Genomic DNA, 27042 nt, shown 5'->3' with positions numbered 1-27042 from the left:
TTATTAGTGTTCTAGCTAGTTTTATATAAAATTTTCTTTTTATTAGGTTTTTCATAAAACTATACCATATATGTTGGGGAAGGTTAATGTACAAAATGATCTTTAATATGAGAACGTAGAAAACAATACCAATCTATCAAAAATAAGAACGTATGAAACAATATCAACTACAATACCAATCTACACAAACAATGTTTTATAATAACAAGAAAAAACCATAACAATAACAACAAAATAACCAAAACTAACAATAAAATAATAGCAGTAAATACTTATAACAGTATAAGAAAAAACCTAATAATAACAAAAAAAAAATAAATTAGAAAAATACTTATAACGTCTCATAATCGGAAATCAGCAAATACGAATAACAGCAAACGCTTATAAAAACAAACCTAATAATAACAGCAAAATGGTTCTTAATGTTTCCATCATTTTAAGAATGATTTTTATTTAATCCTGAAGTTAAATTTTATAAGATGCAGTTTTATATTTTCTTACATATCCAATGATTTTTCTCTCGCATCGTTCATTCGGCCCAAAATTTTTAAATTTATGACGAATTAGCTAATATTATTTATTTCATCATTAACTTAAAAGAAGTTTACGACAAATTATAATGTAAAACAAGATTTTATATAGATTATAATAATCCAAAATTAATCTTCACAAGTGTCAAAACTAAAGTTATATACAAGTTCTACACTTGTGAGAACCTTTTAGCAGGTTACTTATAAACCCTAACAATACCATATAACTCTGCAATGAATAAAAATAAATAAAATGCATTTGCCGTAGACAAGTAACATCAGGGGTAATTTAAACATACTTACGTAACATCCGTATTGTTTTTTGGATCATGTTTATGGTGTTGTATGAAAATCAAAATATTATAAATTGCTTTTAAAACGATACTAATTAAGAAGAAAACTTGAAATGTAATGCAAAAAAATTTTTGTTTTCTTATCAAGTCAAAACATCATATAACAAAACTCAAATAGTCAAGTTGCGTTTGCTTTTGTAAGAGATTTAATGTTAAATCAAATTTTGTTATATTGTAGATGAATTACAAACTTTGTAAACCCGTTAAAAAAGCATAAACACAAACGTATTAGGTTTATAAATGGTATAAATTCTTGCGAGCTTGTATGATTAATCCGGGTCAATGACAATAAACCCGTTTCAAAATTTAATATATAAATTTGTGTATGTGGCCAATGTAAAGAAAAAAATACAAGCTTTTTTTAACCCAAAGAGTATGTAATCTTAGAAGTTGTTAAACTCACACGAATTTAGTATTTAATTAGTGCTTTACCTGACGCGTTGCGCCGGGGCAGATTAGATTTGTTTATTATCTATTGAGTTGCGTCGGTGCACTAATGTGAGTTTGGTTCGTATGGATTAAGTTCATTAAGATGTGAACACTAAATATAAAAAATTAACCTATCAACACAGGAAAAAGTAGCAATGTGCGTATAACTTATAATTAAAAAAATTAACATATTAAAAGGGTCAACATTGGTCTCACTCACACGTTGCACGAAGAATTCAGTTGGTAAAACATAGGCGTTGCAGTGAAAAACAAACGTGAATTCAAGTGGTATTGACTACGCTTGTTATTGTACCGAAACTAAGCCTAAATAATAAATTCGTCAAATTAACATATTTAAATTAAGAAACCCAAAAAATTAATGGCCCTCGTATAAAATATTATAGAAAAATTAACATTTTTAAAAGAATGTTATCCGTTCGGAAAAATCTGGTTGTTAAAACCTGAGAGTTGTCGGTACCGGGTGTTGCGCAGTGAGTCGGTAAAATACGAGCGTTGGTAAAACCCAAGCATTATCAGTCTTGGGCATTGCGGAGGTGAGTTGACGCGAAATTTGCCGGTTTCGGTGCGTTCGTTATGGTACCGGAACTAAAACAAAAAAATCGGTAAGGCTTGGGTGTTGCAGCATTGAGTCGGTAAAACCCAAACGTTGTCGGTCTAGGGCTTTGCATCAATGAGTTGGCACGAATTCGATCAGCTTCAATTACGTTGATTGCAGTACCTTAACTAAAACAAAATAAGAGAAAAAAATGACATGGCCAAAATTCAATTTTAGTATATAGTATTAAATAATACTAATAATGTTGATAGACCATTAACTTTTTAAATAATAAACTACTGTTACACACATCTAAAAAATCCCATGCTATGTTGTAAGAGCTTGTATATTAAGGTTGATTACTTGTAACTTTTATGAATAGTAGAGTTTTGTGAGTGTGAGCTAGTTTGCCTTTTAGTATATATATAATTTACCAAAACCGACCGACCACGGGTATAGACCTGCGACTTTGACTTTCTTGACCTAATAGTCGGTCAGGTGTTGAACAGCTAGAAGCCAGTCTTCACAAAATAAAATCTCTAATAATGGATAATAGGGTTTAATTTAAAGATTTAACATCAAGGCCTATTAGCTCAGTTGGTTAGAGCGTCGTGCTAATAACGCGAAGGTCGCAGGTTCGAGACCTGCATGGGCCACTATTTAGATTTTTAATATTGTCCGGTTATCTTTTGTCACAATTCACAATATGTTATGATCTGATACAATCAGTTTCTTATAGGATGTTTTATAACTAAGATTCATGGTATACTCTACTTTTTGTTCATTTCCACGTTAGTTACCTCCTACAAGGGAACAATGGAACACGAGTTTTTAGAACTGCTACTATCTAACATTTAAGGTCAGATTTCACATATTAAACATAAATAAAGAAGGAAAATTGGTTTTAAATAATCTAAACTATTACCTATTGGTAAATAACAGCCCTAACTTTACACTTGGCTGGTGGCGGCCCTAACTAAAGGAGTATTTGTTTTTAACGGTCCACGACTAACGGATGACTAACCCCGTTAGTATATTGCTGAGTTGGCAATCCTAGCTATTAAAAACCATCTTACGTGGATCGCTTACGTGGCGCTGGACTCTTTATAAACATTAGGTGGCATAATTTTTCATGTTTATTATCTTTTTAAGTATAAGTCAATCCAACGGACACCGTGCAACCATCCTTATCATCCGGAAACCTAACCACCACGATTGGACACAATGACGCACACAATAATCACTCACACTCCCAAGCCTCTGACCTTTGGTCAGCCTTCTAGAAGAAGCACCAAAGCCACGACTACCCATAATCACCGCACTTAGCACTAACCGTTCAACCTCCCAACATAAAAGCTCCTTCATATCATGGTCTTTGACAATATGGATTTTGTAATTGATGTTAGCGTCGATTAAGGGTTTGGCGAGGTCGTTAGTTTTGGTTAAGGTGAGTGAGTCGAAGTCGTGCTGTTGGGTTTTGTCGTCAGGCCCCAGTCGGTGCCGTAGAGGAAGGAGGTGGGCTGACGTGGAGGAGGATGACGGAGTCGTCGGGAGGGAGGAGGTAGTTCTGGACGGCCCAGTTGACGGCGTAGGCGCTCTCGTCGCTCAGATCGACGGAGATGAAGAAGTCGAGGATGAGCTTAGTTCCTTCAATTTGGTGTTTTAGGGTTCTTCAGTTGCTCTATTGGGTGATTTAGGGTTATGATTTTGTGCAACGATGCCACCTAATATTTATAAAGAGTCCAGCGCCACGTAAGATGGCTTTTAACTGCTAGGATGGCCAACTCAGCAACATACTAACGGTGTTAGTCATCCATTAGTTGCGGACCGTTAAAAACAAATACTCCTTTAGTTAGGACTGCCACTAGCCAAGTGCAAAGTTGGGCCTGTTATTTACCAATATGTGATAGTTGAGATTATTTAAAACCAATTTTCCAATAAAGAATAGTTAGTTTAGATTCTATTTATGTTACATTATGTATTTTTAATCGTTGTCACTTAATTAAAGAGGACCTAGTTATTACCTATGGATGTAGGTGAGTTTAGAGCGAACCATGTTAAATCCACATGTTCGTTTATTGCTTTTCATGTGTGTGTGTGTGAGTGATCCTAAGCATTCCCACGCTTTCACTGTTAAACCTTAGACAAGTGAATCAAGCCAAACCCGATATTGCATAAAACGTTTATTCGACTCTTTTTATTAATAAGAAACAAGAACGGAATACTTACTACTACACTAAAAATAAAACTTTTAATGGGTTTATATAACACCCAATTATAATCCCACTCAAACTAGGAAACATAATCAAACTAGACTTCTAATTTATTTAATAATAAATAAAAGATAACTATGACACCAAGTTATTCAACTTGGTCCATGAACTTTTAATCTCCACCGAACCGCCCCTTAAGATCTTCTGTACCACCCTTGTACTTTCTGTATTAACCATCCGGGTCCTTCAAGTTGGTGTTGCTCCAAGTTTTACATTCACTACACGTATGTTTCACATTACTACCAAAAGGAAACTCATACAAGACCGCGTCAAGCATCGGCATGTATGTTGTTTGGTCAAATGACAACAGGCAAGCAAGTCCCACTTTTCCCTTGGATCCACTCGTGAGTCTATACCTGAAAACACTTCCTTGAACCCAAAGGGGTCCAGTTTGGGTTTGATGCAACAAGACAAAACGTGGGCAATGACAGTCCTTGGGGTGTTTGGGCATCGGATAGCCACCCTAAACCGGTTGGTGGGGCCTAGGCTCAGTCAATGTCAATCATTCTCGGTGTTAGAACAGTTGAGCATGCAACTATGGCCAGTGGCGGAGCCACCCTTTGGGCGCCAGGTTTGTCCGACTCAAATATCTTTTATGTTTTGTTTATAGTGTATCCCACGATAAGTTTGAACAAATCCAATCTTTTTTTTTCTTTTTTTTTTGCGATGTAACTCATTGCTAATACAAAAAAGTTTGAACCCATTTAATCATTTAATAAACAAAATTTTAACTAAACATCTCATTTAGTAAACAAAATTTTAACTAAACATCTAAATAAAGAAATCATAAATAAAAGTGAAACCTAATGAACTCAATTTGATTTTTTAACTAGGATCGAGTATCAACCTCTACATAAACCAATTTTTTTTTAATTAATATTGGGCTAATGGCCTAAATAAACTTGATAACAATATTGAAACTCAATAAGCTAGCCCCAATGTGATTTTATAACCCATTTCAATGATACAAATTAATTTTGAGAATTGAGTCCGCCGCTTATTCTGTTGTCCACGGCCGCTACATATCAATCAAAATTCCACGCTTGGCGACGCCTCCTCTTTGAACACAACTGCTCGAAAAAGTGACAAAACCCGATCAATCATGTGAAAATCTGATCACACTCTAGTTGACTCGATTTGAAAAGTTTGATACCGGATGATTATAAATCCAAATACCGAAAAATAGAAAATACCGAAAACCATAAGCAAAGTTTTATATATAGGGAGAATAACGTGGATATTTTTATCTATCAAGCCTATAATCTATAACTTGTGGTTATATTTCTAGAAGCTTGAAGAAACGTGGAAGTTGGATTGTAGATCATGCAAATTGACTTTCAAACACGAGTTAGAAACTTATAAAGTTATAGTGGTCAGGAATGTCAAACTAAGGATGTAGGAAGTAGAGTGTAGGTCCCTTATCTATTAAAATAAATGTTAGTAGTATTAAATTCAAATGTATTACTACATTTTGAATTTAATATTTTTATATGAGAGCATTCTCATCCAACCCCTTATATTATGTGAGGAGTATTTTTATAATTTAGAGAGTGATTCAGGGTGTTGTGAGTGAAGAGTTTTTATATTTTAGAAAAAGTAATGATTTTTCTGTATATTTGAAAAGTTACTGTTCATCCCTTATAATTTTTTAATATATTTTGAAAGTGGTTATGAGTGAATGAAAGAGAAAAGGTAATGATAAAATGTATAAAAAATATTATTTAATTAAAATGAAGAGAGAAAATACACTAAGTTTTAGTGTAATTTTTGGTTTAGAGATAGAGGATAGGATGAGAATGCTCTAAGAACTTAAATCTTTCTCTTTTTCCCTGATCAAATAAATGAAACCATACACACTTCTTTTATCCCTTAAATAACACCACCTTAATCAATTTCTTTTTTACAAAAACAATATAATAAAGTAATTAAAAGTAGAACTCCAAGCATAACAAAAACAATTACAACAAGCTTAAATAATGTTTTCTCGTGGGTCTTGTCGGATTACCAAACTACAAATGACAAATAGATATTTAAGTTTCAAGTAATTAAACGCATCTTAAACCGGTATGTTTGGTATGACATAATGGAATAGATGAGGGAATGAAATGGACATGAGAATAGAATGGACAAAGGAAATAAATGGATCATTACCATCTCATTGTTATGTTTGGTTACCATATAGGAATGGAATAATCATCTCTTTTATTATTATTATTGTTGTTGTTGCTGCTACTGCTAGTAATGTTAATAAATAATACTAATAATATGAATATTCGTATTAACTCATTTTTAAGACCTGCACACTTCAACGAGACTACTAAAGCGAATAAAAATAATCATAAAAATGTTGAATCACACATGCGTGTTATGAAGAGTTGACTCGTCAAATAATTTTAATAATATTGATAATACGACAATAACTCTAATATAATAATTGTTATATTATAACATAAAAAATAATAGTAATATAATAAAATTAATAACAATAATATAATAATCTGATAATGTAATAATAATCATAATATTTTATTGTTATTATTATTATTATTATTGGTGTTGTTGTTGATTCTATTCCTTGAATGAATGAAAAAAAACACATATTCCTTAAAGAATGAAAATCCTATGTTTGGAAGGAATTTCACTCATTATGGAATGGTTCATTCCATCACCACATGACAACCAAACATGATTTTTTTCATTCCTTTGAAATGACCCATTCTATTCCATCTCTCATTCCCTTCTACCAAACGCCACCTTAGTTTATCTTAATATAATACCAGCTCGTGTATACTACAAAAGGTGAAACTTTTTAATACAAAAAATTGTTAATTCTTCATATAAACATTTTTGGTTGAAAAATGTATTACATATACTACCGATTATAAAAATAAAAAATACGTAAATATTAATTTATAATCGTGTTTCGAAAATATATTAACTACTATTTAATTAATTTTGAATTCTGTTTACTATTGCATTGAAGACTAAGGTTAGATAGATTCCAAAATTTATTTTAAACTAAATGCATTTTATTAATATATCTTTTTTTATTGTTAATTCAAACGCCACTTACCCGATTATAATAACTTGACAGGTAAACGGGTAAGAAGTTACATCACAGTCAACAAAAACAAAGCTTTGAATCCTAGGGCCGAAATATTACTAAACACAACCCGTGTAAAGTTTGTACTTAAACCAAAGTAATAGGTTGTTACTGCAAGTAAAACTTTGAATATTGTTGTGACTCAGGCAAATCATCGAACACCTGGGGTGCAATTGATAGGTGTATTAAGTTGATCCAGTGTACACGTGAATTATGTCTGTTTCTCAAGACAATAAAGTGGGTTGCTTTTGCTTTAAGCTTCTAGAAACGGGTTGCTGTTTTTAACGACTTTGATGTTTGATTGCACCTTATTATCATAGCTTTATGTGACCACTTTTTATTTTTATTTTTGGTTCAGGCATATGGTCGAACACTTTGTGTGCGTTCATTCAAGTCACTGTTTTTTTATATTTATTTGAAGCTTTATTTATCATCTTTGATTGGTATTAGTTTGGATGATGCTCAAAGTAGTAGTTTGCCTCCATTTATTGTCAAGACTTATGAAATGGTGAATGATCCTTTAACCGATCATATCGTGTCATGGAGCTCGAATAACCGAAGCTTCGTCGTGAGCGACCCGCTTGAGTTTTCCGGTGAAATGCTTCCAAGATTTTTCAAGCATAATAATTTTTCAAGTTTTGTCAGACAACTGAACACTTATGTGAGTAATCTCTCATTCACGTTTACGGGTTTCATCATTTTGACCAAAAAAGGTCAAACTTTGAAAATTATTGGCCTGAACGCCGTTCGAATAATATCAGGATGGCATAGGGGGTTAAACTTTGAAAATTATTGGTCATAAATAGAACAGCCGTTCTTCAGGACGGCTGTTCTGACCATAGTGGGTTAGACATTGAAAATTATTGGTCAGAACAACCGTTCAAATAATATCAGGATAGTTGTTCCGACCCGAGGGGGGGGGTTGTGAAAACTTTGAAATTATTGGTTAGAACGGCCGTTCGGCCAATATCCAGACAACCGTTCTGACCATAGATTGTCAAACTTTGAAAATCTTTGGTCAAAACGGTCATCCAACCTCTATCCGGACGACCATTAAAACCGTGTGGGATTAGATGTCAGACAATGTGTGTATAGTTAACCCTTTTGTTATTCGATTGTTACCTAGTTTTCTTATGGGTGCTTAATCTTTAGGGTTTTCATAAGATCGATCCAGTACAATGGGAATTTGCAAATGAAGACTTTATTAAAGGTCAACCTCATCTATTAAAGAACATCCGTAGAAGAAAGCCCATTTACAGTCATTCAATCAATGAAGCTGCTTCATGTTCTCCATTAACTGAATCAGAAAGAATTCAATATAAAAAACATATTTACAGGCTGCATTACATTAAGATTCATTATATATAGAGCTTCAAACACACCAAACAGAAAAAGACGATATTGAACTAGCAGCACGCGTGTTAACCAAGCGTTTAAACATCGTTATAAACCACCAAAAAGATCTCTTGTGTGCCTTGGATAATACACTGCAGAAACCAGCTCAAAGTTCAGTCACAAATGACCGAAAAAGACGGTTTTCGTCTGAAATTAATGATCAGGTGAGCTCATTTGATGTCCCGATCTCCGAGACCCTTAATATAGATGCCCTTTTGGCTATACATTTAGAATTGGTTGAACAACTGGAGTCTTCTATAATGTTTTGGGACAACATATTAACCAAATTTCATCAAACATGGTCACAAAGTTGTGCCACAGCTTCTGAACCAATTGAAGTTGTGCAAGGGGATGCGAATGACGGGTTTTGGGAACAGTTCTTGACTGAGCATCCTGGTGGTTCGATGACGGATAACGACAGCCGAGGGTTGATCAATACGGGACGTTTTGGTGGCAACATGGAGAGTGTAAATGATTTTACAGAAACTAGTAAAAATAATGTTTTTTCGAACTTTGGACACTAATAATTGCATGTTACAGTTATCTATACTGTTATTAAATAATGCGCCTGTGATTTCCTTATTGATAGCTTTCCAACGAGATAAGAGGTGCGCACAAAATGAAGCGAAGATTCGATCCTTAAAGTGTGCACACTTCAATATTTTTTTTAGAATAAGTGCATTGTGGTTTTCGTCCCTGTGGTTTCATTTCACGTGCAATTAAACCCGACCCCACTAACCCCGTTAAGTCTTACCGTTAAACCCATCAGCGTGCCCCTCAAGTGAGGGGCAATTTTGTCCTTTCTTCCCCAAATACACCTCAGCTCCTCAAGTGAGGGGACTTGCGAATTAGGGTTGAGGTTTATTTAGGGAGAAAAGGGACAAAACTGCCCCTTACGTGAGGGGCACGCTGATAGATTTAACGACCAGACTTAACGGGGTTAGTGGGTCGGGTTTAATTGCAAGTGAAATGAAACCACAGAGACGTAAATTGCATATTTGAAACTATTGGACTAAAACCGCATATTCAGACAAACCACATGGACGAAAACGCAGTTTACTCTTTCAGAATATTAGCATTAATGGTATTTTACTTATTTTATGAATAGTTAACAACTTAACATGGTAGAAGTGACAATAAGAAATTTACAAATTCATTAAAAGTTACCAAAAGTGCCAAACAATGCTTACAAATAGTTCTCAAAACTAAAAATAAAGATCAAAATACACTTGGTTTAATTCTAACCATACCTCTTTGAACACCTTAACAATAAGATGATGATATGCATCACAATTTAGTGTCAAATAACAAGCCAAAAGTTCTTCAAGATCTTCTCTTTGCCTGATTCCATTCTCTATAATCATTTCCATCATTGAGTCTCTAAAGTCTTGTTGTGGATCATATGAACTTTTTAAAATTGCAAAACTATCAGCATAAGCTCTAAATGCATCTTTAATTTCCCTCTCTTTGTTCATCTTCATCCTTGTTCTCTTCATATCTTCAAGAGCTTTGATTCTGCATTCCGTTCTCGGTGTATATGCGTTGACTTTACATCCCGGTTTTGACTTTTTCCTACTTGATTTTTTGCCTACATCCACACATTTTCTTTGTTCATCATTCTTTAACATGATCTCATTGATCCTCTTGTTTTTCAGCTTTCTCCATTCTTCCGAGTCCAACTTGCTAGGCCGTGTTCTTGATCGTGTTCTCGTGTAGTCAACGATTGACTTTGACTTCAAACAATCTTCAGAATTGTTTTCAAAGACAATCTTTTTCACTTCCTCAGTAGAACCCACTCTCCCTTTTCTTGATTTCTCCTCTAAAGCTTCAATCCTTACCGTTTGATTAAACCGTTCTTCTTCGCCAATCAACTCTTTAATCGTTCTTCCATTCGACACCATTTTCTTGAAACTCGAAACACTGGCCGGTGAAACATTAAGCCGATGCTCCGAATTATGCAACATAACCTCATCTTCACACATCCAATTCTCAAATCTTGCATTTTCTAATTCGGGTTCATCGCCATCTTTCATCTTCTTGAACTTCAAAACTAGTTTCTTTAATGAGACATTTGGCATCATATTAGAAGTTGTCTTGATCATTTTGGATTTTGCTACTTGGCTTTTTTCTCTATAGAACATGAGAATTTGTTGATTTTAAGGAAGATATAACTTATAGGGGTAGTTAGCAATGTGAACAATTGAAAAACTGTTTGTTGTTATATTTGAAGTTTAAAAGAAAGGCCCGCCATAGATCTTGTGACCACTTTACTTCACTTTTTTTTTATCATACTTGTGGCCTGTCCTTTGCTTTTTTGGCCTAGCTGTTCTAAATTAGGGGGACCGTTTTTGTCATTGTCTTTTAGGAAAAGATTTGATTTTTGTTTTATGTTTTTAAGTTTATGGATGTTAAGTCTCTTGTTTACACGCGTGTGTTGGAATATGTTGTTTTATGCACATGCTAGATGTTAAGATAGGACGCGTAACAAGTTTAAGATCGAAGCATTTTGCCGAAAGGCGTGAAAATTGGTTGAATATTGTTACAAAAAATCATTAGCAGGATCAAGAAACCTTACTAAGAACATGTTCTTAAGAACCATAAACATGGAGAGAAGTTTCATGTTAATTAATACTTATGATACTAAACAAATAATTACATTACTTTATATGCTCTTGACAAAATATAAAGTTATATAGGTATATTGTCTCATGTATTATCCTACTTTATAAATATATTTTGTTGATAGATTATTATTATTATTATCCTAATGGGTCATGTATTTTTAAGTTGCTTTTCTTACTCATCTAACTATTAAATAGGGACTAGAAACAATATGTATAAAAGAGAATTGAGTCGCTATTAGTCTTTCTGGCTCACTCAGACAAAAGTGTAAATGAGCCGAGTTTGAGTTTGTCTGAGTCTGAGCTTGACTCGTTTAACTTTAAAAAGCTCAAGTTTAGCTTTTTTTTCAAGCTCTATGTCAAAACTCAAACTCGGTTCGTGATTAATTTTTAACGCTTGAGTTTGACTGGTTTATCATTTATTATTATTTATGTTGTATGCATTTATAATACTTCTTACATATTTATAACTATATAACATAATGTATTATTTAGTTAATTATTGTATCATAACTAACTATATATGTGGCAATATCCATTAGGGTGAGTATCATTATAGAACTTTTAAATTATTTAAGAACTTGAAAGAACTCTTAATAACTAACGTTTTTTATAAAAAAATTTATATGTTAATGTTATTTAAGTGTAGTTTTATCGTTTTTATATCTATGTTTACTATTACAATTATAAAATTTAGTTTCTACACGTATCTAAATTTTCATTTATATATGTAAATTTGTTTGTTACATAAATTTACACTTATGTGAACTTGTGATTTATATATGTAATATATTTTTTATATAAAATATGGTAAAACTAGTCTCAAACGATGTTAATATATGAAAAAAAAATTTTAAAAATGTTTGGTTATTATGAGTTCCTAAAAGTTCTTAACTTTTTTAGAGTTTTGAAATGATACTAACCCATATTCATTATATGAATACACGTATGCCATATAAATGTATAAATAGTGGACCTATTTAGACTCGCTAGCATAATCTCGGTAAACGAAATTCGAACTCAAACTTGTTTATTAAATAAGCTTCAATTAAGATTAATTAATATTTGTTTTAATAAAACTAACTTACAAACTTTATCTAGTTTACACGCCTTTTTTTAACTTTAGTTAAATTGAGGGAATAAACTGTAGAAAATAGATTCTGGCATAGGAGTAGGATGCGTAAGAGGATGTTTCAAGCCTGTATAAGTTACAAAAATGGATAACACGCTAGACATAGCTTGCTGAAGAACTCTGGAGCTATGAGTAAAGTGAATAATTGATGATATGATTAAACTGGTGACTTTAGATAGGACTAAACATGTATGTCATGAGATTAATTGAGTTGAAATAAAGGTTGACTTGTACAGAATCATCAGTTTGTGTGTCCAACATTATTGCACAATTGTTTAGTACTAAATTCTTTTTATATTCTGTTTATGTTACACGTCATGGGAGCTATGATTGTGAGATGTAAGTTCGTCATATAGGTATCACGTGGATGACACGCACACACAGGTTGTGGGTGTTCACGTTTCAGACAAAGTTAGATGCGTTATAGTGGGATGAAATGTGATTGTGGGTTTGGTAGAGATAAATAATTGGTTTTTAAATTCAAATAATACTTGAATAAAAAATGAAAATCCTAATCTTCCCTCTCGCCTCGCGCTGCCGCCCTTTGCGCCCACCTGTGGCCTAGGTGGGGCGGTGCTCCGCGCTCAACTTGCCATCGAGGCCATCTTTCGTGCCAACTCACACCGGCGTAACACATGGCTTTAGAACCAACAAAGTTGATGTCATATTGGATGAAGTAACATTTGTAACAAGTTGGGACTTTAGGTTCAAGTCTCGTCGCCTTTTTGCAAAAATGGGAACGAGTCGATGTATATTATTATTTAGACGAATTCCACACCAATTATCTTTGTATCGATCACCATGAACATAAGTGACTCCCGATTGCCTTAAGTCTGAATGGTTAATAGATAACCATTAAGAGATAGCCCCTAACTCTTGATGGTCACTATCATATGTAAGACTTAATTTTGGCTTTTATGTTTCTTTGAATGGTAGACAATTTTGTTCATTACCATGTGAGTGTTTATGATTGTGCTTTCATTATTACAATTTTTTTTGTTAATTGGAAGGGCGAATCGTGTTGAATCTCCCAATTGTGTTATAACAAATTAGACAAATACTAAGACACCCAGTGAACCCCTCAAGTGTTATTGGGTCATAGGTCGCCTATGAGGCTATGACTTATTCAACGCACAATGTGCTCGTTAATCCCAACTCTAGCAGTGAACCACAATGTTATGGAATAAAAAAACGGATGTCAACTTGAGCATTTCGATCTTCCAAATGGTTATTTGGATGTAATTAACACTAAAGAGTGGCGAACCGTATACACTTAAGTGATTCCTCACAAATGTTACCATAAAATAAAAAATATCGGAGTTTCTCCATCATGGATTTGCATCTAGTGTCGAATAATTGATGATATAATTAAACTTGTGACTTTGAATAGGACTAAACATGTATGTCAGAATTGAGATAATGTGAATTGAAATAAAGCTTGACTGGTAAAGAATCTCCATTTGTGTATCCAACACTATTATGGAAGTTTTTGTTCTTAATTTACTTTTTTTCTTAACGAGATGGCATTATATAAATTTAAAACGAGTATTGTACAAGAAGCTAAAGAGAAATCTTTTTTGAACAAATACTCCTAATAGTGTAAGAGTATTCCAACAGCTTCTCTAATTTCATCTCTATAATAATATTAAAACACATTATATTTTATTTCTCATATATAATTAAATAATAATTTTTTACATCTTTCTTTTTATTTTTTATCTCTTCTCCACTCACATCCACTATCAAATATATAAAAATAAATAAAGAGTGAACAATGTTTCTTCAAATTTACTCATATCTTAAAATTTTTTTCTCTTCCACTCATTACCACTTGCAATCACCCTCTAAAATAATTTAAGTAACTCTCTCACATAATTATAGAGGAGCTGTTGTAAATGCTCTAAGGGGATTCTGACATAATTCCTCCTTTCAAAACTCGAACTCATGACCTCCTTATGAAAGAAACCCTTAAGAAAGCGTCGGGGGTGATGGTGAAGCTAAAGCCATTACAAGATACAACTACGCAGAAGAAAAATTGAAATTACACTAATTTTTTCATTGGAGATATTCAATTTTTCACCAATAGAAGGCTAAGAGCCTTTTTTTTTTTTTTTTGTTAAAGGGGATAGAACCCCGGTAAAATAAAATTTTAATAAATGAGCATAGCAATACAAAAGGACTAAGAGCTTTTACTTCTTCACATCTCTTATATATGAAGCGGCTACGTGTTGTCATTTAAGACTTTGTCGTTTCTTGTTTTACGACCTCATTCAAAGCTCGCTTCTGATAACCGTGGGAAGAGCTTTGTTTCCCGTTGGATAGGAGTTCATCAACGTACCATATAAACAACCATAAAATTTTATGTTTTAACCATCAAACAAATACAAATAATATTTAGTTATTTATAAAACTAAAACGGAACACTCAAAGAAAGGTCATTTCACTTTGATAAGGTGATAAAATGGTTAAGATGTAAAATAAAAGACCATAGATGCAAACTTTGTATGGTAAAAGATTTAGTCGTTCGAAAGAAAAAGAAAACAACACTCAAAGAATGTCTTAGAGTATGTTTGATATGGGTTAATAGAATATATAAGGGAACAGAATGGATAAAGGAATGAAATGGATCATCACCATTTCATTGTCATGTTTGGTTACCATGTAAATGATTAATCACTTTATATTATTATTATTATTATTATTATTATTATTATTATTATTACTATTAATATTTTTATTAGTAATAGTAATAATAATAAATATTAATAATAATAATAATATGAATATTCATAATAACTAACTTTTTAGACTCTCGCATTGCAATGAGATCCTTAAACCGAATTAAAATAATCGTAACAATATTGAATCACGTATATACGTTGTAAAATGTTAACTCGTCAAATTTAAAATAATAATAATATTGATAATGTTGTAATAGTTCTAATATAATAATAGTTATATTAAACATACAAAACTATAATGACAATGATATAATAATAATAATATAATTATAATTATAATATAATTATAATTATAATATAATAAAAATATAATAATTATAATAGTAATAATAATTGTTGTCTTTTTTGACTTTTTCATTCATTGAAGAAATGGAAAAAAAAACACACATGCCCTAAGAAATGAAAATCCTAAAAATGGAAGGAGTTTCATTCCTTATGGAATAATCCATTCCAGTCATGCATGGCAACCAAACATGTATTTTTTCATTCCTTCATAATGACCCATTACATTCCGCCTACCATTCCTTCATACCAAACACTACCTTAATACATTAAAGTTACTTCTACTTGGCATGTTTTAATCCGATATATAGTAAGTAATCCATTAAAATAAAAGCAATAACCTTATAACATGTTCACAACCTTTCATAATTAAGGGAAGTTCATGGTTGGAATTTTATTAGGCGGATTTTTATGGGGTGGCTTGATGGGCGCTCAAGGGATGGTTTTGGGGAGTAACACCGTCGAGGGGGGGCTTTGAATGGGCGATCAATCGGGGGCAGCCTCGCGAAGACCGGTGTAATATTAGGGTTTTTGTGGGCCTTCCTCCATCTCAACGGTACCGTTTCAAATTAAAAAAAATAACCTATTTTATTCAAACAACTTTTTATAAATTATCAAACGAAAGCAAACACCATCATTTTACTCAAACAAAAATCTCTCTACACCAGCATTATACTCAACACTTCTCTCAACTTTCTACAGCCATGAATCCGAGTTCAATCGGAGCGGCAACGAGATAAGAATTTCAAGTTCCTCGCAAAGGATCTATCGCATATAGATCCGGCCAAGCGGGCTTTTTTGGAGGAAAAAAAAGCAAATATGATGGCCAAATATGCAAACGATAACGACAACGAAGAGAACGACGACAAATATTAGTTATATGTTGGTTAATTTAAGTTTTTATGTTTTCATTGTTTATTTTATGTTTTTTTTATTTTTATGTATATGTTTTTATTTTTATTTAAATTTTAATTTTAGTATTATTAGATTATTATTTAGTTTTTATTCTATGTGTTTGTTTAAAAAATAAATAAATAAAAGGTTTAAAGCCCATAGGTGCGTTAAACCATAGAGATGCATATAGTTTGGGGCTTTAGAGCCCCAGTAACCATGTGATGATGACGTGGCACTGTGGAACACCCCCCCCCCCCCAACACCATAGTGAATAGCCTTAGGGGATGTTTTATTAGCCTCCTAATAGTCATTAAGGTGGTGTTTGTTTTTTTACAAAAGATCTTCCTGGCCTCTTTTGTCTGCAGTGCAGACATTGCCCTCTGCAGACTATTTGTTTTTCAAAGTCGTTTCAGTAAAAAGTGTCTGCGCGCCCTCTTCTTGGTGCAAACTTGGACCATAGTCTTCCAACCTCTTATAAACTCATTATTTCCATCAGATATCAATTAAGTTATTAAGTTTTTGCTAATTGAATTCTTGTTAATTGATTTGTTCAATTGAGTTGTTAATTGATCAGTTGTTTTTTTTTTTGCTCGATTATAATTTTGCATAATTGTTCAAGTATTATTAGTTTTTAGTTGAAAAAGGTTTGTAGAAAGAAAGTTTAGGTTTATGTCATCAGCTTGTGTGTTGTTTTAAGCTCGAGTTTTGGCTCGTTTCATTCATTATGTATGAACTATCTACTTTTGAAAACAATTGAAGAAACTTTTGGAGGAAAAAACATTCACATAGAAAATTGTTAATGTAAGTTTTATAATTTGCTAGTTCAGAGGTATAAAATTTGGATTTATATATTTTTAATTGTTGCTGGATAATTTGTGTTTTTTGGTATGGAGCTTATATTGAAAGTTTTAGCAGTCTGCAGACGTTAAAAAACAAACAGTCTTCTTCTTGCAGAGTGCAGAGGTTTGGTCCACCTCTTCTGCTACAGATGTCTGCAGATGTGATCCGCAGACTGCAAACATTTTACCTCTGAAAAAACAAACAGTACCTAAGAGAATAACTCTTAATGATTCATAACCCTTTAATGGATAAGAGGTAACCTAAACTCTTAAGTCTGAATGGTTAGGAGGTAACCATTAAGAGGTAGCCTCTTAACCATTCAGACTTAAGGTTACCTCTTAACCATTAAAAGCTATGAACCATTAAGAAGTAACCTTTTAATGACCATTAACAGGCTACCGAAGAAGCCCAAGTCTAGTTTATGAACCTTTTTAGGAGTTGGCTTTCTAATCCAATGGCATAGAAATGATAGTTACTTGAGATCTTAAGGTCTCATGTTCGAAACCTGACTCAATTGAGTTTTTTTTTACAGCGATAGGTTTTTTTATGGTGTTCCTAGGTGAATCAGGCCTATAGCAACAAAATCAGTATGAACGGTTGGTATCCCGTCTTAAAATGACTCACTCGGGTTTAGGATAATTCCAAGTTCCCAGCCCCATCACATGGATACAGCACAAAATTAAATGATTTCTTATAGAGCACACTTTTAAGGAAAACTTCCTTTTATGTATTTAACTAAGTCTTGCCAATTGCCATAGACAACTGCTCTTAACATAATTTGTCAATAATAGGCCAATCAGATATATTAAAGACATATTTTTAAGGGTAATGTCTAATAAATAAAATTTATTAAACTAGTGACATGACACAAATGAGAAACATGTAAACATGCCTAGTTGAATGGCAGTGCCGTCTCCGAGAATTTAAATACCTCGGCCGAACTAAAATAAAAAGGCCTACAGGCGTTAATAAGTAACGAAACATATAAGCTATTTTTTTCAAACAACGATTAACGTTAATTATTTGTGGAAAATTGGAAATATATAATCCAAACTTTTGTGTATTGGCCGATAATCTCAACTTTAAAAATCACTACCAACGGCCCAACTTTTCATCTATTTTTGTATCAATAGATCTTTGTTAATAAAACACTTAACGTCATTAATTTTTTTCTAAGTTTCAAACCAATGTTTTAGGGCTTTTGATCGGAAGAAGGATACGAGCCGACTGATGTAAAAGTTATCTTGAAATGGTGATTCATATGATTTGATTTTTGTTAATTGGAAATTCTAACACCCGAATTGAAACACTGTTTCGTCGTTCGGATCACTATTTCGAAATAAGTTTTACATCGGTTGACTCGTATCCTTCTTCAAATTAAAAGTCCTAAAACATCGGTTTGAAACTCAGAAAAAAACTTAACAACGTTAAGTGCTTTTTAATGGATGTCCATTGAGACAAAAATAGTTGAAAGGTTGGACTATTGGTAGTGACTTTAAATTTGAGATTATTATCAGGCAATACATAAAATGTGAGATTATTAGTTTCCAATTTGCCAATATTTATTTAGTTTTTAAATTTAGCTTGGGCCAAATAGATTAAATGGATTATAGATAAAAAAAGGTTTGGGCCCAAAATATTTAATATAATTAATATTCGTAACTATTTTATAACTTTTTAAAATATATATACATAGTATATATAAAATATATTTGGCCCCCAAAATTTATGTGCCTCGGCCGGCCGTCCGATTTGCCCTACCCAAGGGCTGACCATGTTGAATGGTTCCGGTTTGAGTCACTTTATGACTAAACAACCATAAATTTAAAGTAATAATAATTATTATTATTATTTTTGTATGATTATATACAAGAGGAAAGTTAATGTACAAATGAAATTAATGTGCTAAACGTGAGAATCAAGTAGAGTAATTATATATACAAGTAGAGTAATTATGTAATTACATCATAAAGTAATTACGTAATTACTTTATAATGTAATTACATAATTACTCTACTTGTATATATAATTACTCTACTTGATTCTCACGTTTAGCATGCTAATTTCATTTGTATTTGATCCAAACCATATATACAATCTATGACGTATAAATGTTATTTAAAAGAGGATATAGCGTATGTACAATTTCGTTTAGCAAGCATAGTTAATATTTAAACTACGGTATGGGACCCGTAGCTTACGGCCTCCAGCCTTTGCCTTTTACAGAAATTTTTATTCCATTTTCATAGTCATCTTGTCAAGAAACCCAAAATTCATATTATGGGTCTCGTAACTCATTTTTTAGCCCCGAATATGCCCGTTTTACTTAAATGCGCGTGAATCACTTCCGAACTCCCCTGATTGCTTCCTTTTAACCGTCGCTTGATTCCTCACCATCCTTAAAGCTCCAAATTAGTTCCTATAAGCTCTGAGCACCTGCGATCAATAAGCCACTCAAAGTATTCGTGTTCGATATACAAAAACAGTTAACACACACGAAATTAAACACTTAAGAGGCATTCTTTTATCCACTCATCAACGGCGCACAGAATGTGGGTTTTCACATTCCAGACAAAGTACAAAGTTAGATGTGTTATCGTGGGATGAAATGTGAATATGGGTTTGGTAGAGATCAATAATTGGTTTATTAATTAAAATAATACTTGAATAAAAATGAAAATCCTAATCTTTTCTCTTGCACCGGCTATACCGTCCTTTGCGTCCACCCGTGGCCTAGGTGGGGCGGTGTTCCACACTCAAGTCAATGTATAATATCTCGGCAGTTTTTAAGGGTGTTATGAGTTATGTAGGATCTTTAGTGTTCTTGGAATCTTGAGCGACAAAAGAAAATTGAAGATAAGGATGTTTTGGACATCTTAAAAGATTATTTTCACATTTATATGGATTCCACACCAATTATCTATCGATAGCCATGAACACGAGTGACTTAACTCTTGGTAGTCACAACCACATTAGAGGTTTAATAATCAATTTATCATATGCAAGACATAATTTTGGCTTTTATGCTTCTTCGAATATTATACTATATATAAATTATATAAAAACCTTTAGTTACAGTAAAAGAGGTTGTGGTTCAATTAGTGGCTGTCATGTGACAGCCACTAACTTTCTTTTTCTTTTTTTAATTATTTTTGAAATCTGTTTGAGAATTTATTGATTTGAAACTAGGATAAGTAACAAAATGAAAGTTGGTGGACAGTGGCGGAGCCAGGAATTTTTTTTTATGGGTTCGGAATTTTTTTATGCTTGATTTTTTTGCCGGTGTCAAAGTTTTCGGACCCGAATGGGTCAGGTCGGGTCGATTCGATCATTTGGTTAGATAAATAAAATGCAATATCACTATCATAACAAAAATATGCCGTGAGCATTCAATTAAATACAAAGTCATTAAATAAAAAGATATTGCATATTATAATTGTTCAATGTTTTCATGTTTTGAAAAATATCTTCAATCGCGACTTAGAAAAAGAACTTATTCTCAATATAACAAATACAAGCATAATTCGTGTAATCGTTACCCAAATGATTATGCAAATCCGACTTCACATGCTTCATTGAAGATAAACATTTCTCAATCGATAGACCAACGGGTATTGGTTGTTAGCGATGGTTGAAACCTTGAGGAAACGGGTATTGGTTGTTGGCGATGATTGAAACCTTGAAGCGAGCGGCGAAGGCGATGAGGCAATGATCATCTGGTCGATAGAAAGAAGCTGATCGGTTGCTTAGTCGATGGCCGATGTTTTTATTTGTTTATTTATTTATTTATTTTTTACTTAGGTATTATGTTTAATAATGTTAATCGGGTTGGACTTATTGACCCATTCTATGAGTAATTTGGGCTTTTTATTCATCTATATATGGGGTAATAGGGTATTATAATATTATCTACCCATATGTAATGCTTGTTAATAATTTTTATTGTTTTTTTAAAAGCTTTTTATATTTTATAAAAAGAATATGTGTTACTAATAAAATATACTAAACTTTTTATAATCAATGGGTTCGAATATACATTTTTAAAACGATACTGGGTTCTCTCATCAAAAAAGAATGGGTTCACTTGTTAATTCAACACTATAGGTTATATACAAAACCGAAAAAGAACCGGGTTCGGCTGAACCCGGTGGCAATAGTGTGGCTCTGCAACTGTTGGTGGAGTGGTTTTGTTGTGTTGTTGAAAAGTGTAGGTCGCAAGTTCAAGCCTCTTTGAGGCCTTTTTTTTTTAATTTGAAAGTAATAAAAGTAACAAAAAAGGAAGCTGCTTTTGTGGTATTGTTTTGTTGTTGCAACTTGCAAGTCTAGAGTTCGAGCCTTTTTTAGGGAGTTTTTTTGTTGTTTTTTTATGCTTTTTAAATAGAAATAGATTTTTGTATTTATATATTTCATACTTAATCAAGAAATGAAAATGTAAGATGGTGTGGTGTCTCGATTTTTAATTTGTTTTAAATACTTTAGTTTGACGAATTATTTTTTTGGTTTAGTTTTAATACCGTAAAGAACGTTGCCGATACCAATCGAATTCGCGTCAACTTACGGAAACGACGCCCGGGTGTAACCAACACAGAATTGCCAACTGCGCCTTGACGCAACGCGCCGATAAGAACCTAGCTAAGACAATTTTGTTCATTACCAGGTGAACATTTATTATTGTGCTTTGATTATTACGTTTCTTTTTGTTAGTTGGAACAAATCATGTTGAATTCCCCAAGAATACTGTTGTTGATGTTCAATCTATAACAATCAATATCAATCAATCATACCCAGTAAAATTCCACCGACAGCAGAGCTATAGGTAGGGTCTGGGGAGGGTGGGATGTAGGCACACCGTACCTCTATCCAAAGGAATAAAGAGGTGGCTTCCAGAGAGACCCTCGGCTCTAAGAACATGTGTATGAAGCAAAAAAGGAAATCAAAGTTTAACAATTATATAAAAAACTACTACTAATTATAATAATATTAATAAAAAGGTCACAGTTTAACCGCAATATAAAAGCTAATAATAATAATAATAAAATATGTAAGGGAAATACCATTATGGTATGTGACCTAAATAAGTTAAGTCTAAGCCCTAAGGTATTCAATTCTCTCTAAAAATCCTTAACTTTAATTCTACTTATCCACGAATTCCTATCCTCAACCATGTCCTCGGAGAGGTTTAGGTCTATCAAATCATGCCTAATCCTCTCATCCCAAGTCAATTCCGGTCGTCCTCTACCCCTCCTCCCCTCTATAGTAATGTTTTCTACGGATCTAACAGGATTCGTCGTCTGTCTTCTCTTTACATGTCCAAACCATCTCAATCTCCACTCTCTTATCTTGTCTGCTATGTTCGCCACCCCTAATCTCTCGCGAAGCACAACGTTTCTTATTCTGTCTAGCCTTGTGTGCCCACATATCCAACGTAGCATTCTCATTTCTGCTACCTCCATCTTCCGCACTTGTGCCTTCTTGATGGCCCAACAATCTGTTCCATATAGCATTGCAGGTCTAACTGCCACCCTATAGAATTTTCCCTTCAGATTAGTCGGGAAACTCTTGTCACATAATATACATGTGGCTGCTTTCCATCTACACCATCCTACCTGAACTCGGTGGGTCACATCACTGTCTAATTCCCCATCGCTCTGTACAAATGATCCTAAATACTTGAACTTCGTTACCTGCGGGACCACCTGCCCTTCAATTGTGATGTGTGCGTCTTCACTGTCGTTTATCTCACCAAAATCACAGTGTAGGTACTCCGTCTTAGATCGGCTAATCTTTAAACCTTTTGTCTCTAAGGTTGTTCGCCACTCCTCAAGCCTCATGTTTAGATCTTGTTTTTTCTCAGCAAGTAACACAATATCGTCTGCGAACATCATGCACCACGGGAGAGTCCCCTGAATCGACTTTGACAACTCATCCAAGATTACTGCAAAAAGAAACGGGCTCAACGCTGACCCCTGGTGAAGACCTACCTCTACAGGAAAGAAATCAGTATCCCCCACTGGCGCACGGACACTTGTTTCACTCCTGGTATACATATCCATAATTATCTCTATGTATTTCCTGGGCACTCTTCTACCCTCCAAGCACTCCCAGAGCACCTGTCGTGGCACACTGTCGTAGGCCTTTTCTAGGTCAATAAACACCATATGTAGATCACGCTTCTTCTCCCTATACTTTTCCATTAATCTTCTTATAAGGTGTATTGCCTCTGTGGTGGAACGCCCCGGCATGAAGCCAAATTGGTTGACCGTAACCTGAGTTTCTCGTCTAAGTCTAACCTCAATCACTCTTTCCCATAGCTTCATAGTATGACTTAGTAGTTTGATTCCTCGGTAGTTACCACAACATTGGGCGTCTCCTTTGTTCTTATAGATAGGAACTACAACGCTGCTCCTCCACTGGTCTGGCATCTTACCAGATTTGAGAATACTATTGAACAGAGTAGTTAACCACATGACTCCTTCCTCCCCCAGACACTTCCACACCTCGATGGGTATGTTGTCTGGGCCAACCGCCTTAGACCTTCCCATCCTCCTAAGTGCGTCCTTCACCTCTTCTCGTGTGATCCGTCGGCAGTAGCAGTTATTCGATTGTTGTCGATGAAAGTTTGTGTTGTCATGTTCTTCTTGGTAAGCTCTCCCATTGTTAAAAAGATTGTGGAAGTAGGTTTGCCATCTTAGCTTGATGTCCTACTCCTTGACCAGTACATGCCCATCTGTATCCTTTATGAACTTCACCGGTCCTAGATCTTGCCTTCTACGCTCCCTGGCTTTGGCAATCTTAAACATAGCATGTTCCCCCTCTTTTGTTTCTAGACTTTCATACATCCGTTTAAAGGCCGCCTTCTTTGCTTCCGCCACTGCCTTCTTTGCCTCTATCTTGGCCGTTTTGTAGTTGTCCCTCAAATCCACTCGCTCCTCCTCATTCGTGCACCTCATTAGCTCCCTAAAACATCCTTGTTTGTCCCTTATCTTGTCTTGCACTGCGTCATTCCACCACCAAGACTCCTTATGCCCACTTGACTTTCCTGTTGTGACCCCGAGAGTCTCCTTTGCTACTTGGATGATCTTTGTCTCCATAGCTTCCCATATATGAGTTGAGTCCCCATTTAGTCGAGCCCGCGTATGCAGTATGAGTTTATCCTTAAACAGAAGGAGATTTTCGTCCTTCAAATTTCCCCATCGAATTCTCGGTGTACCTTTCTTCTCTCGAACAGTCAGCTTATTTCTGAAGGCTATATCAGTCACTAGTAGTCGATGTTGAGTCACAACTGCCTCCCCAGGTATGACTTTGCAGTCCTTCCACCAACGTCGGTCTCCTCGCCTCATTAAAAGGTAGTCGATTTGCGTGTCGCGTTCTTTTATCAAAACCGGCATCTTCAATCTATAACAAATTAGACAAATACAATGACATCCAGTAAAACCCGCAAGGGTTATCGGGTCATGGGTCACCTATGACTTATTCAATTCATATTGTTATCCTTAATCCTCAACTCTTAATAGAATGGAAATAATATTTGTAATACGGAAATAATATAATCCGATGTGAATAGATTATTGTCTAAGTTAATGTGGTGATTCTAACCAAAGATAGATGATTGACCTTGTAATTATTTATACCATGTATTCTAATGAGAAGACAACGATTTGTGAAACTTACATGGTATCACGAGTCCATCACCTCTAAGCCGCCGTCGAAACTTCGGCAGGCTCTCTCCGATCCTCCACCCTTTCTTCTCCCACCAACAGCTCCCATCTCCTTCTCTACTTTCTCTCATGGATCAAAAACTCCATCCCGCTGTTACCGTGTCCAACATCAAGAACTTCATTCCCATAACTCTAGAGATGGAGTCTTCCCAATACTCGTCCTGGTCCGAACTATTTAAAATACACTACAAAGCATTCAAAGTGTATGATCACCTATCCCCTCCCAAACCAACCCCGACTCCCGCCTCCAAAGAACTTCCGACCGAACCCGTAGAAGATTGGGAACGGATTGACTCCATTGTCCTACAATGGATATATGGAACAATCTCTACCGATCTTCTAAACACCATTCTGAAGAAAAATACCACCGCCGCGGATGCCTGGTCCACTCTGGCCAATATCTTCCAAGACAACAAAATTGTTCGGGGCATTCATCTCAACAACAAGCTTTCAAATACTCATCTCGATAACTTTCCTAATGCTGCTGCTTATTGTCAAGAATTGAAGATCCTCGCAGATCAACTTGCAAATGTTGATGCTCCTGTCGATGACACGAAACTGGTCATGCAGTTAATTACCGGACTTAATGAACAATACGAGTCATTTGCAACCCTTCTTGCCAATACCAAACCTCTACCGACCTTTTATCAAGCTCGTTCCCAGTTAATTTATGAAGCAGATCGGAAAGCTCAGTATGTCGCGGCGGCGGCGGTTGCTGCCAACACGGCTCTCCTAGCCTCAACAAAACCGGCATCTTCAAACAATAATCATAACGATTACCGCAGTGAATCACGCACCGACAATAATTCTGATAGAAACCGTGGTGATTATCGAGGTCGTAGTAGCCGGCAGAGTCGAGGAAAAGGGCAAAATCGCAGTGGCTGGGGGCGTGGTCGGGGGACCAACTTCAACACCAGTTACTCACCATTCACCCCTAATGGATTTCCAACTTAGTTTCTTAGTCCACCATTGGCCGGATCTCAAAATAATTGGTCTTCTAATCAACCCCCCCCCCCTTGTTCTTACCCATCGTATCCAAGGCCCAGCAACAACAATTCAATGGGAAATGGCATCTTAAGCCCACGGCCTGTTGCTCCGGGTCAGGCCCATTTAGCTACTTACGCTCCAACCGACATTGAACAAGCACTATACACTATGTCGCTACACCCGCCCGAGACATCGTACATCATGGATACTGGAGCGACTTCGCACATGACAAATAACTCGAGTAATTTCCAGTCTCTTTTTAATAATAGCATTTCTCATAATATCGTTGTTGGTAATGGCACGACAATTCTGATAACTGGTTACGGTAACCAAACCCTACCCACTTTTGGCCATTTACGCGTATTCGGTTGCCTATGCTATCCGGTTGCCCCACCCACCACAATAAATAAACTCGAGAACCGGTCAACACCTTGTGTCTTCCTTGGATACCCATCCAATCACCGGGTTATAAATGCCTAAATCTAAAAACACATCAACTGATCATCTCTCGCCACGTCATCTTTGACGAAACCATTTTTCCATTTGCCTCCCAATCTACACCCTCACCCTCCTATGATTTTTTAACCACCCCACCACACCCGTTAATCTGGTCACACATCACTCCTAATCCCACACAACACTCACCAACTACACCCCAACCAATCACCACTACCATCCCATCCCATCCCATCCCATCCCATCCCATCCCATCCCAACAGCCCCATAAATAACCTACCACCTACACCCCATACATCCGACCCAATACCCCATATGAATTCCCCACCACATGCTCAAACCACTAACACCTCACTATCCCACTCACCATTCGGCCTCACCAAACCATCCTTCTGTACAACACCCTCCATAAACAAATGACATCCCTCACCCTACTGTTCCTCAGCCAAACCTTTCTCCACCACCTCGTACGATGCGAACTCGAAGTATGGATGGTATACACAAGCCAAAAAGATTCCTCAATCTCAACACCATATCAATCTTACCTATTCCAAAAAATCCCATACACGCCCTATCCATACCGGAATGGCCATGACCAATGAGTTTAATGCTCTTATTGAAAATGAGACTTGGGAATTAGTTCCACGTCGACCAAATATGAATATTATTCGTAGCATGTTGTTGCTTAAACATAAGTTGAATGCAGATGGCAGTTTAGAAAGGTACAAAGCT

At 35.0% G+C, this 27042-nt stretch overlaps 1 protein-coding gene, 1 non-coding gene and 2 pseudogenes across 2 annotated transcripts; 2 read left to right on the top strand and 2 right to left on the bottom strand.

Annotated features, from left to right (window-relative positions):
- The first annotated feature begins 2450 nt into the window (after positions 1-2450).
- On the top strand, positions 2451-2524 carry TRNAI-AAU (transfer RNA isoleucine (anticodon AAU)). Its single transcript has one exon. It is a non-coding gene; the product is annotated as a tRNA-Ile (tRNA).
- A 491-nt stretch (positions 2525-3015) lies between these two features.
- LOC143538536 (universal stress protein PHOS32 pseudogene) lies at positions 3016-4592 on the bottom strand (annotated as a pseudogene).
- Positions 4593-7749: 3157 nt separating this feature from the next.
- Positions 7750-9114, top strand: LOC143538519 (heat stress transcription factor A-4c-like; annotated as a pseudogene).
- A 729-nt stretch (positions 9115-9843) lies between these two features.
- Positions 9844-11083, bottom strand: LOC143538518 (uncharacterized). Its single transcript, XM_077032067.1, has one exon. The coding sequence runs from the start codon at positions 10778-10780 to the stop codon at positions 9845-9847; it is 936 nt and encodes a 311-aa protein (XP_076888182.1). The 5' UTR covers positions 10781-11083; the 3' UTR covers position 9844.
- Between the last annotated feature and the right edge of the window lie 15959 nt (positions 11084-27042).

The sequence above is a fragment of the Bidens hawaiensis genome, unplaced genomic scaffold (assembly GCF_021521415.1).
Source record: "Bidens hawaiensis isolate Kalapana, Puna unplaced genomic scaffold, B.hawaiensis_p1.1 tig00011638_1, whole genome shotgun sequence".
Classification (NCBI taxonomy): domain Eukaryota; kingdom Viridiplantae; phylum Streptophyta; class Magnoliopsida; order Asterales; family Asteraceae; genus Bidens; species Bidens hawaiensis.
The sequence above is the reverse complement of the archived record's forward strand: the minus strand, read 5'-3'. Positions and strand labels throughout refer to the sequence as shown.

Coding starts and splice junctions, on each gene's coding strand:
- LOC143538518 (XM_077032067.1), bottom strand. CDS start 10,780: ATGTTCTATAGAGAAAAAAGCCAAGTAGCAAAATCCAAAATGATCAAG.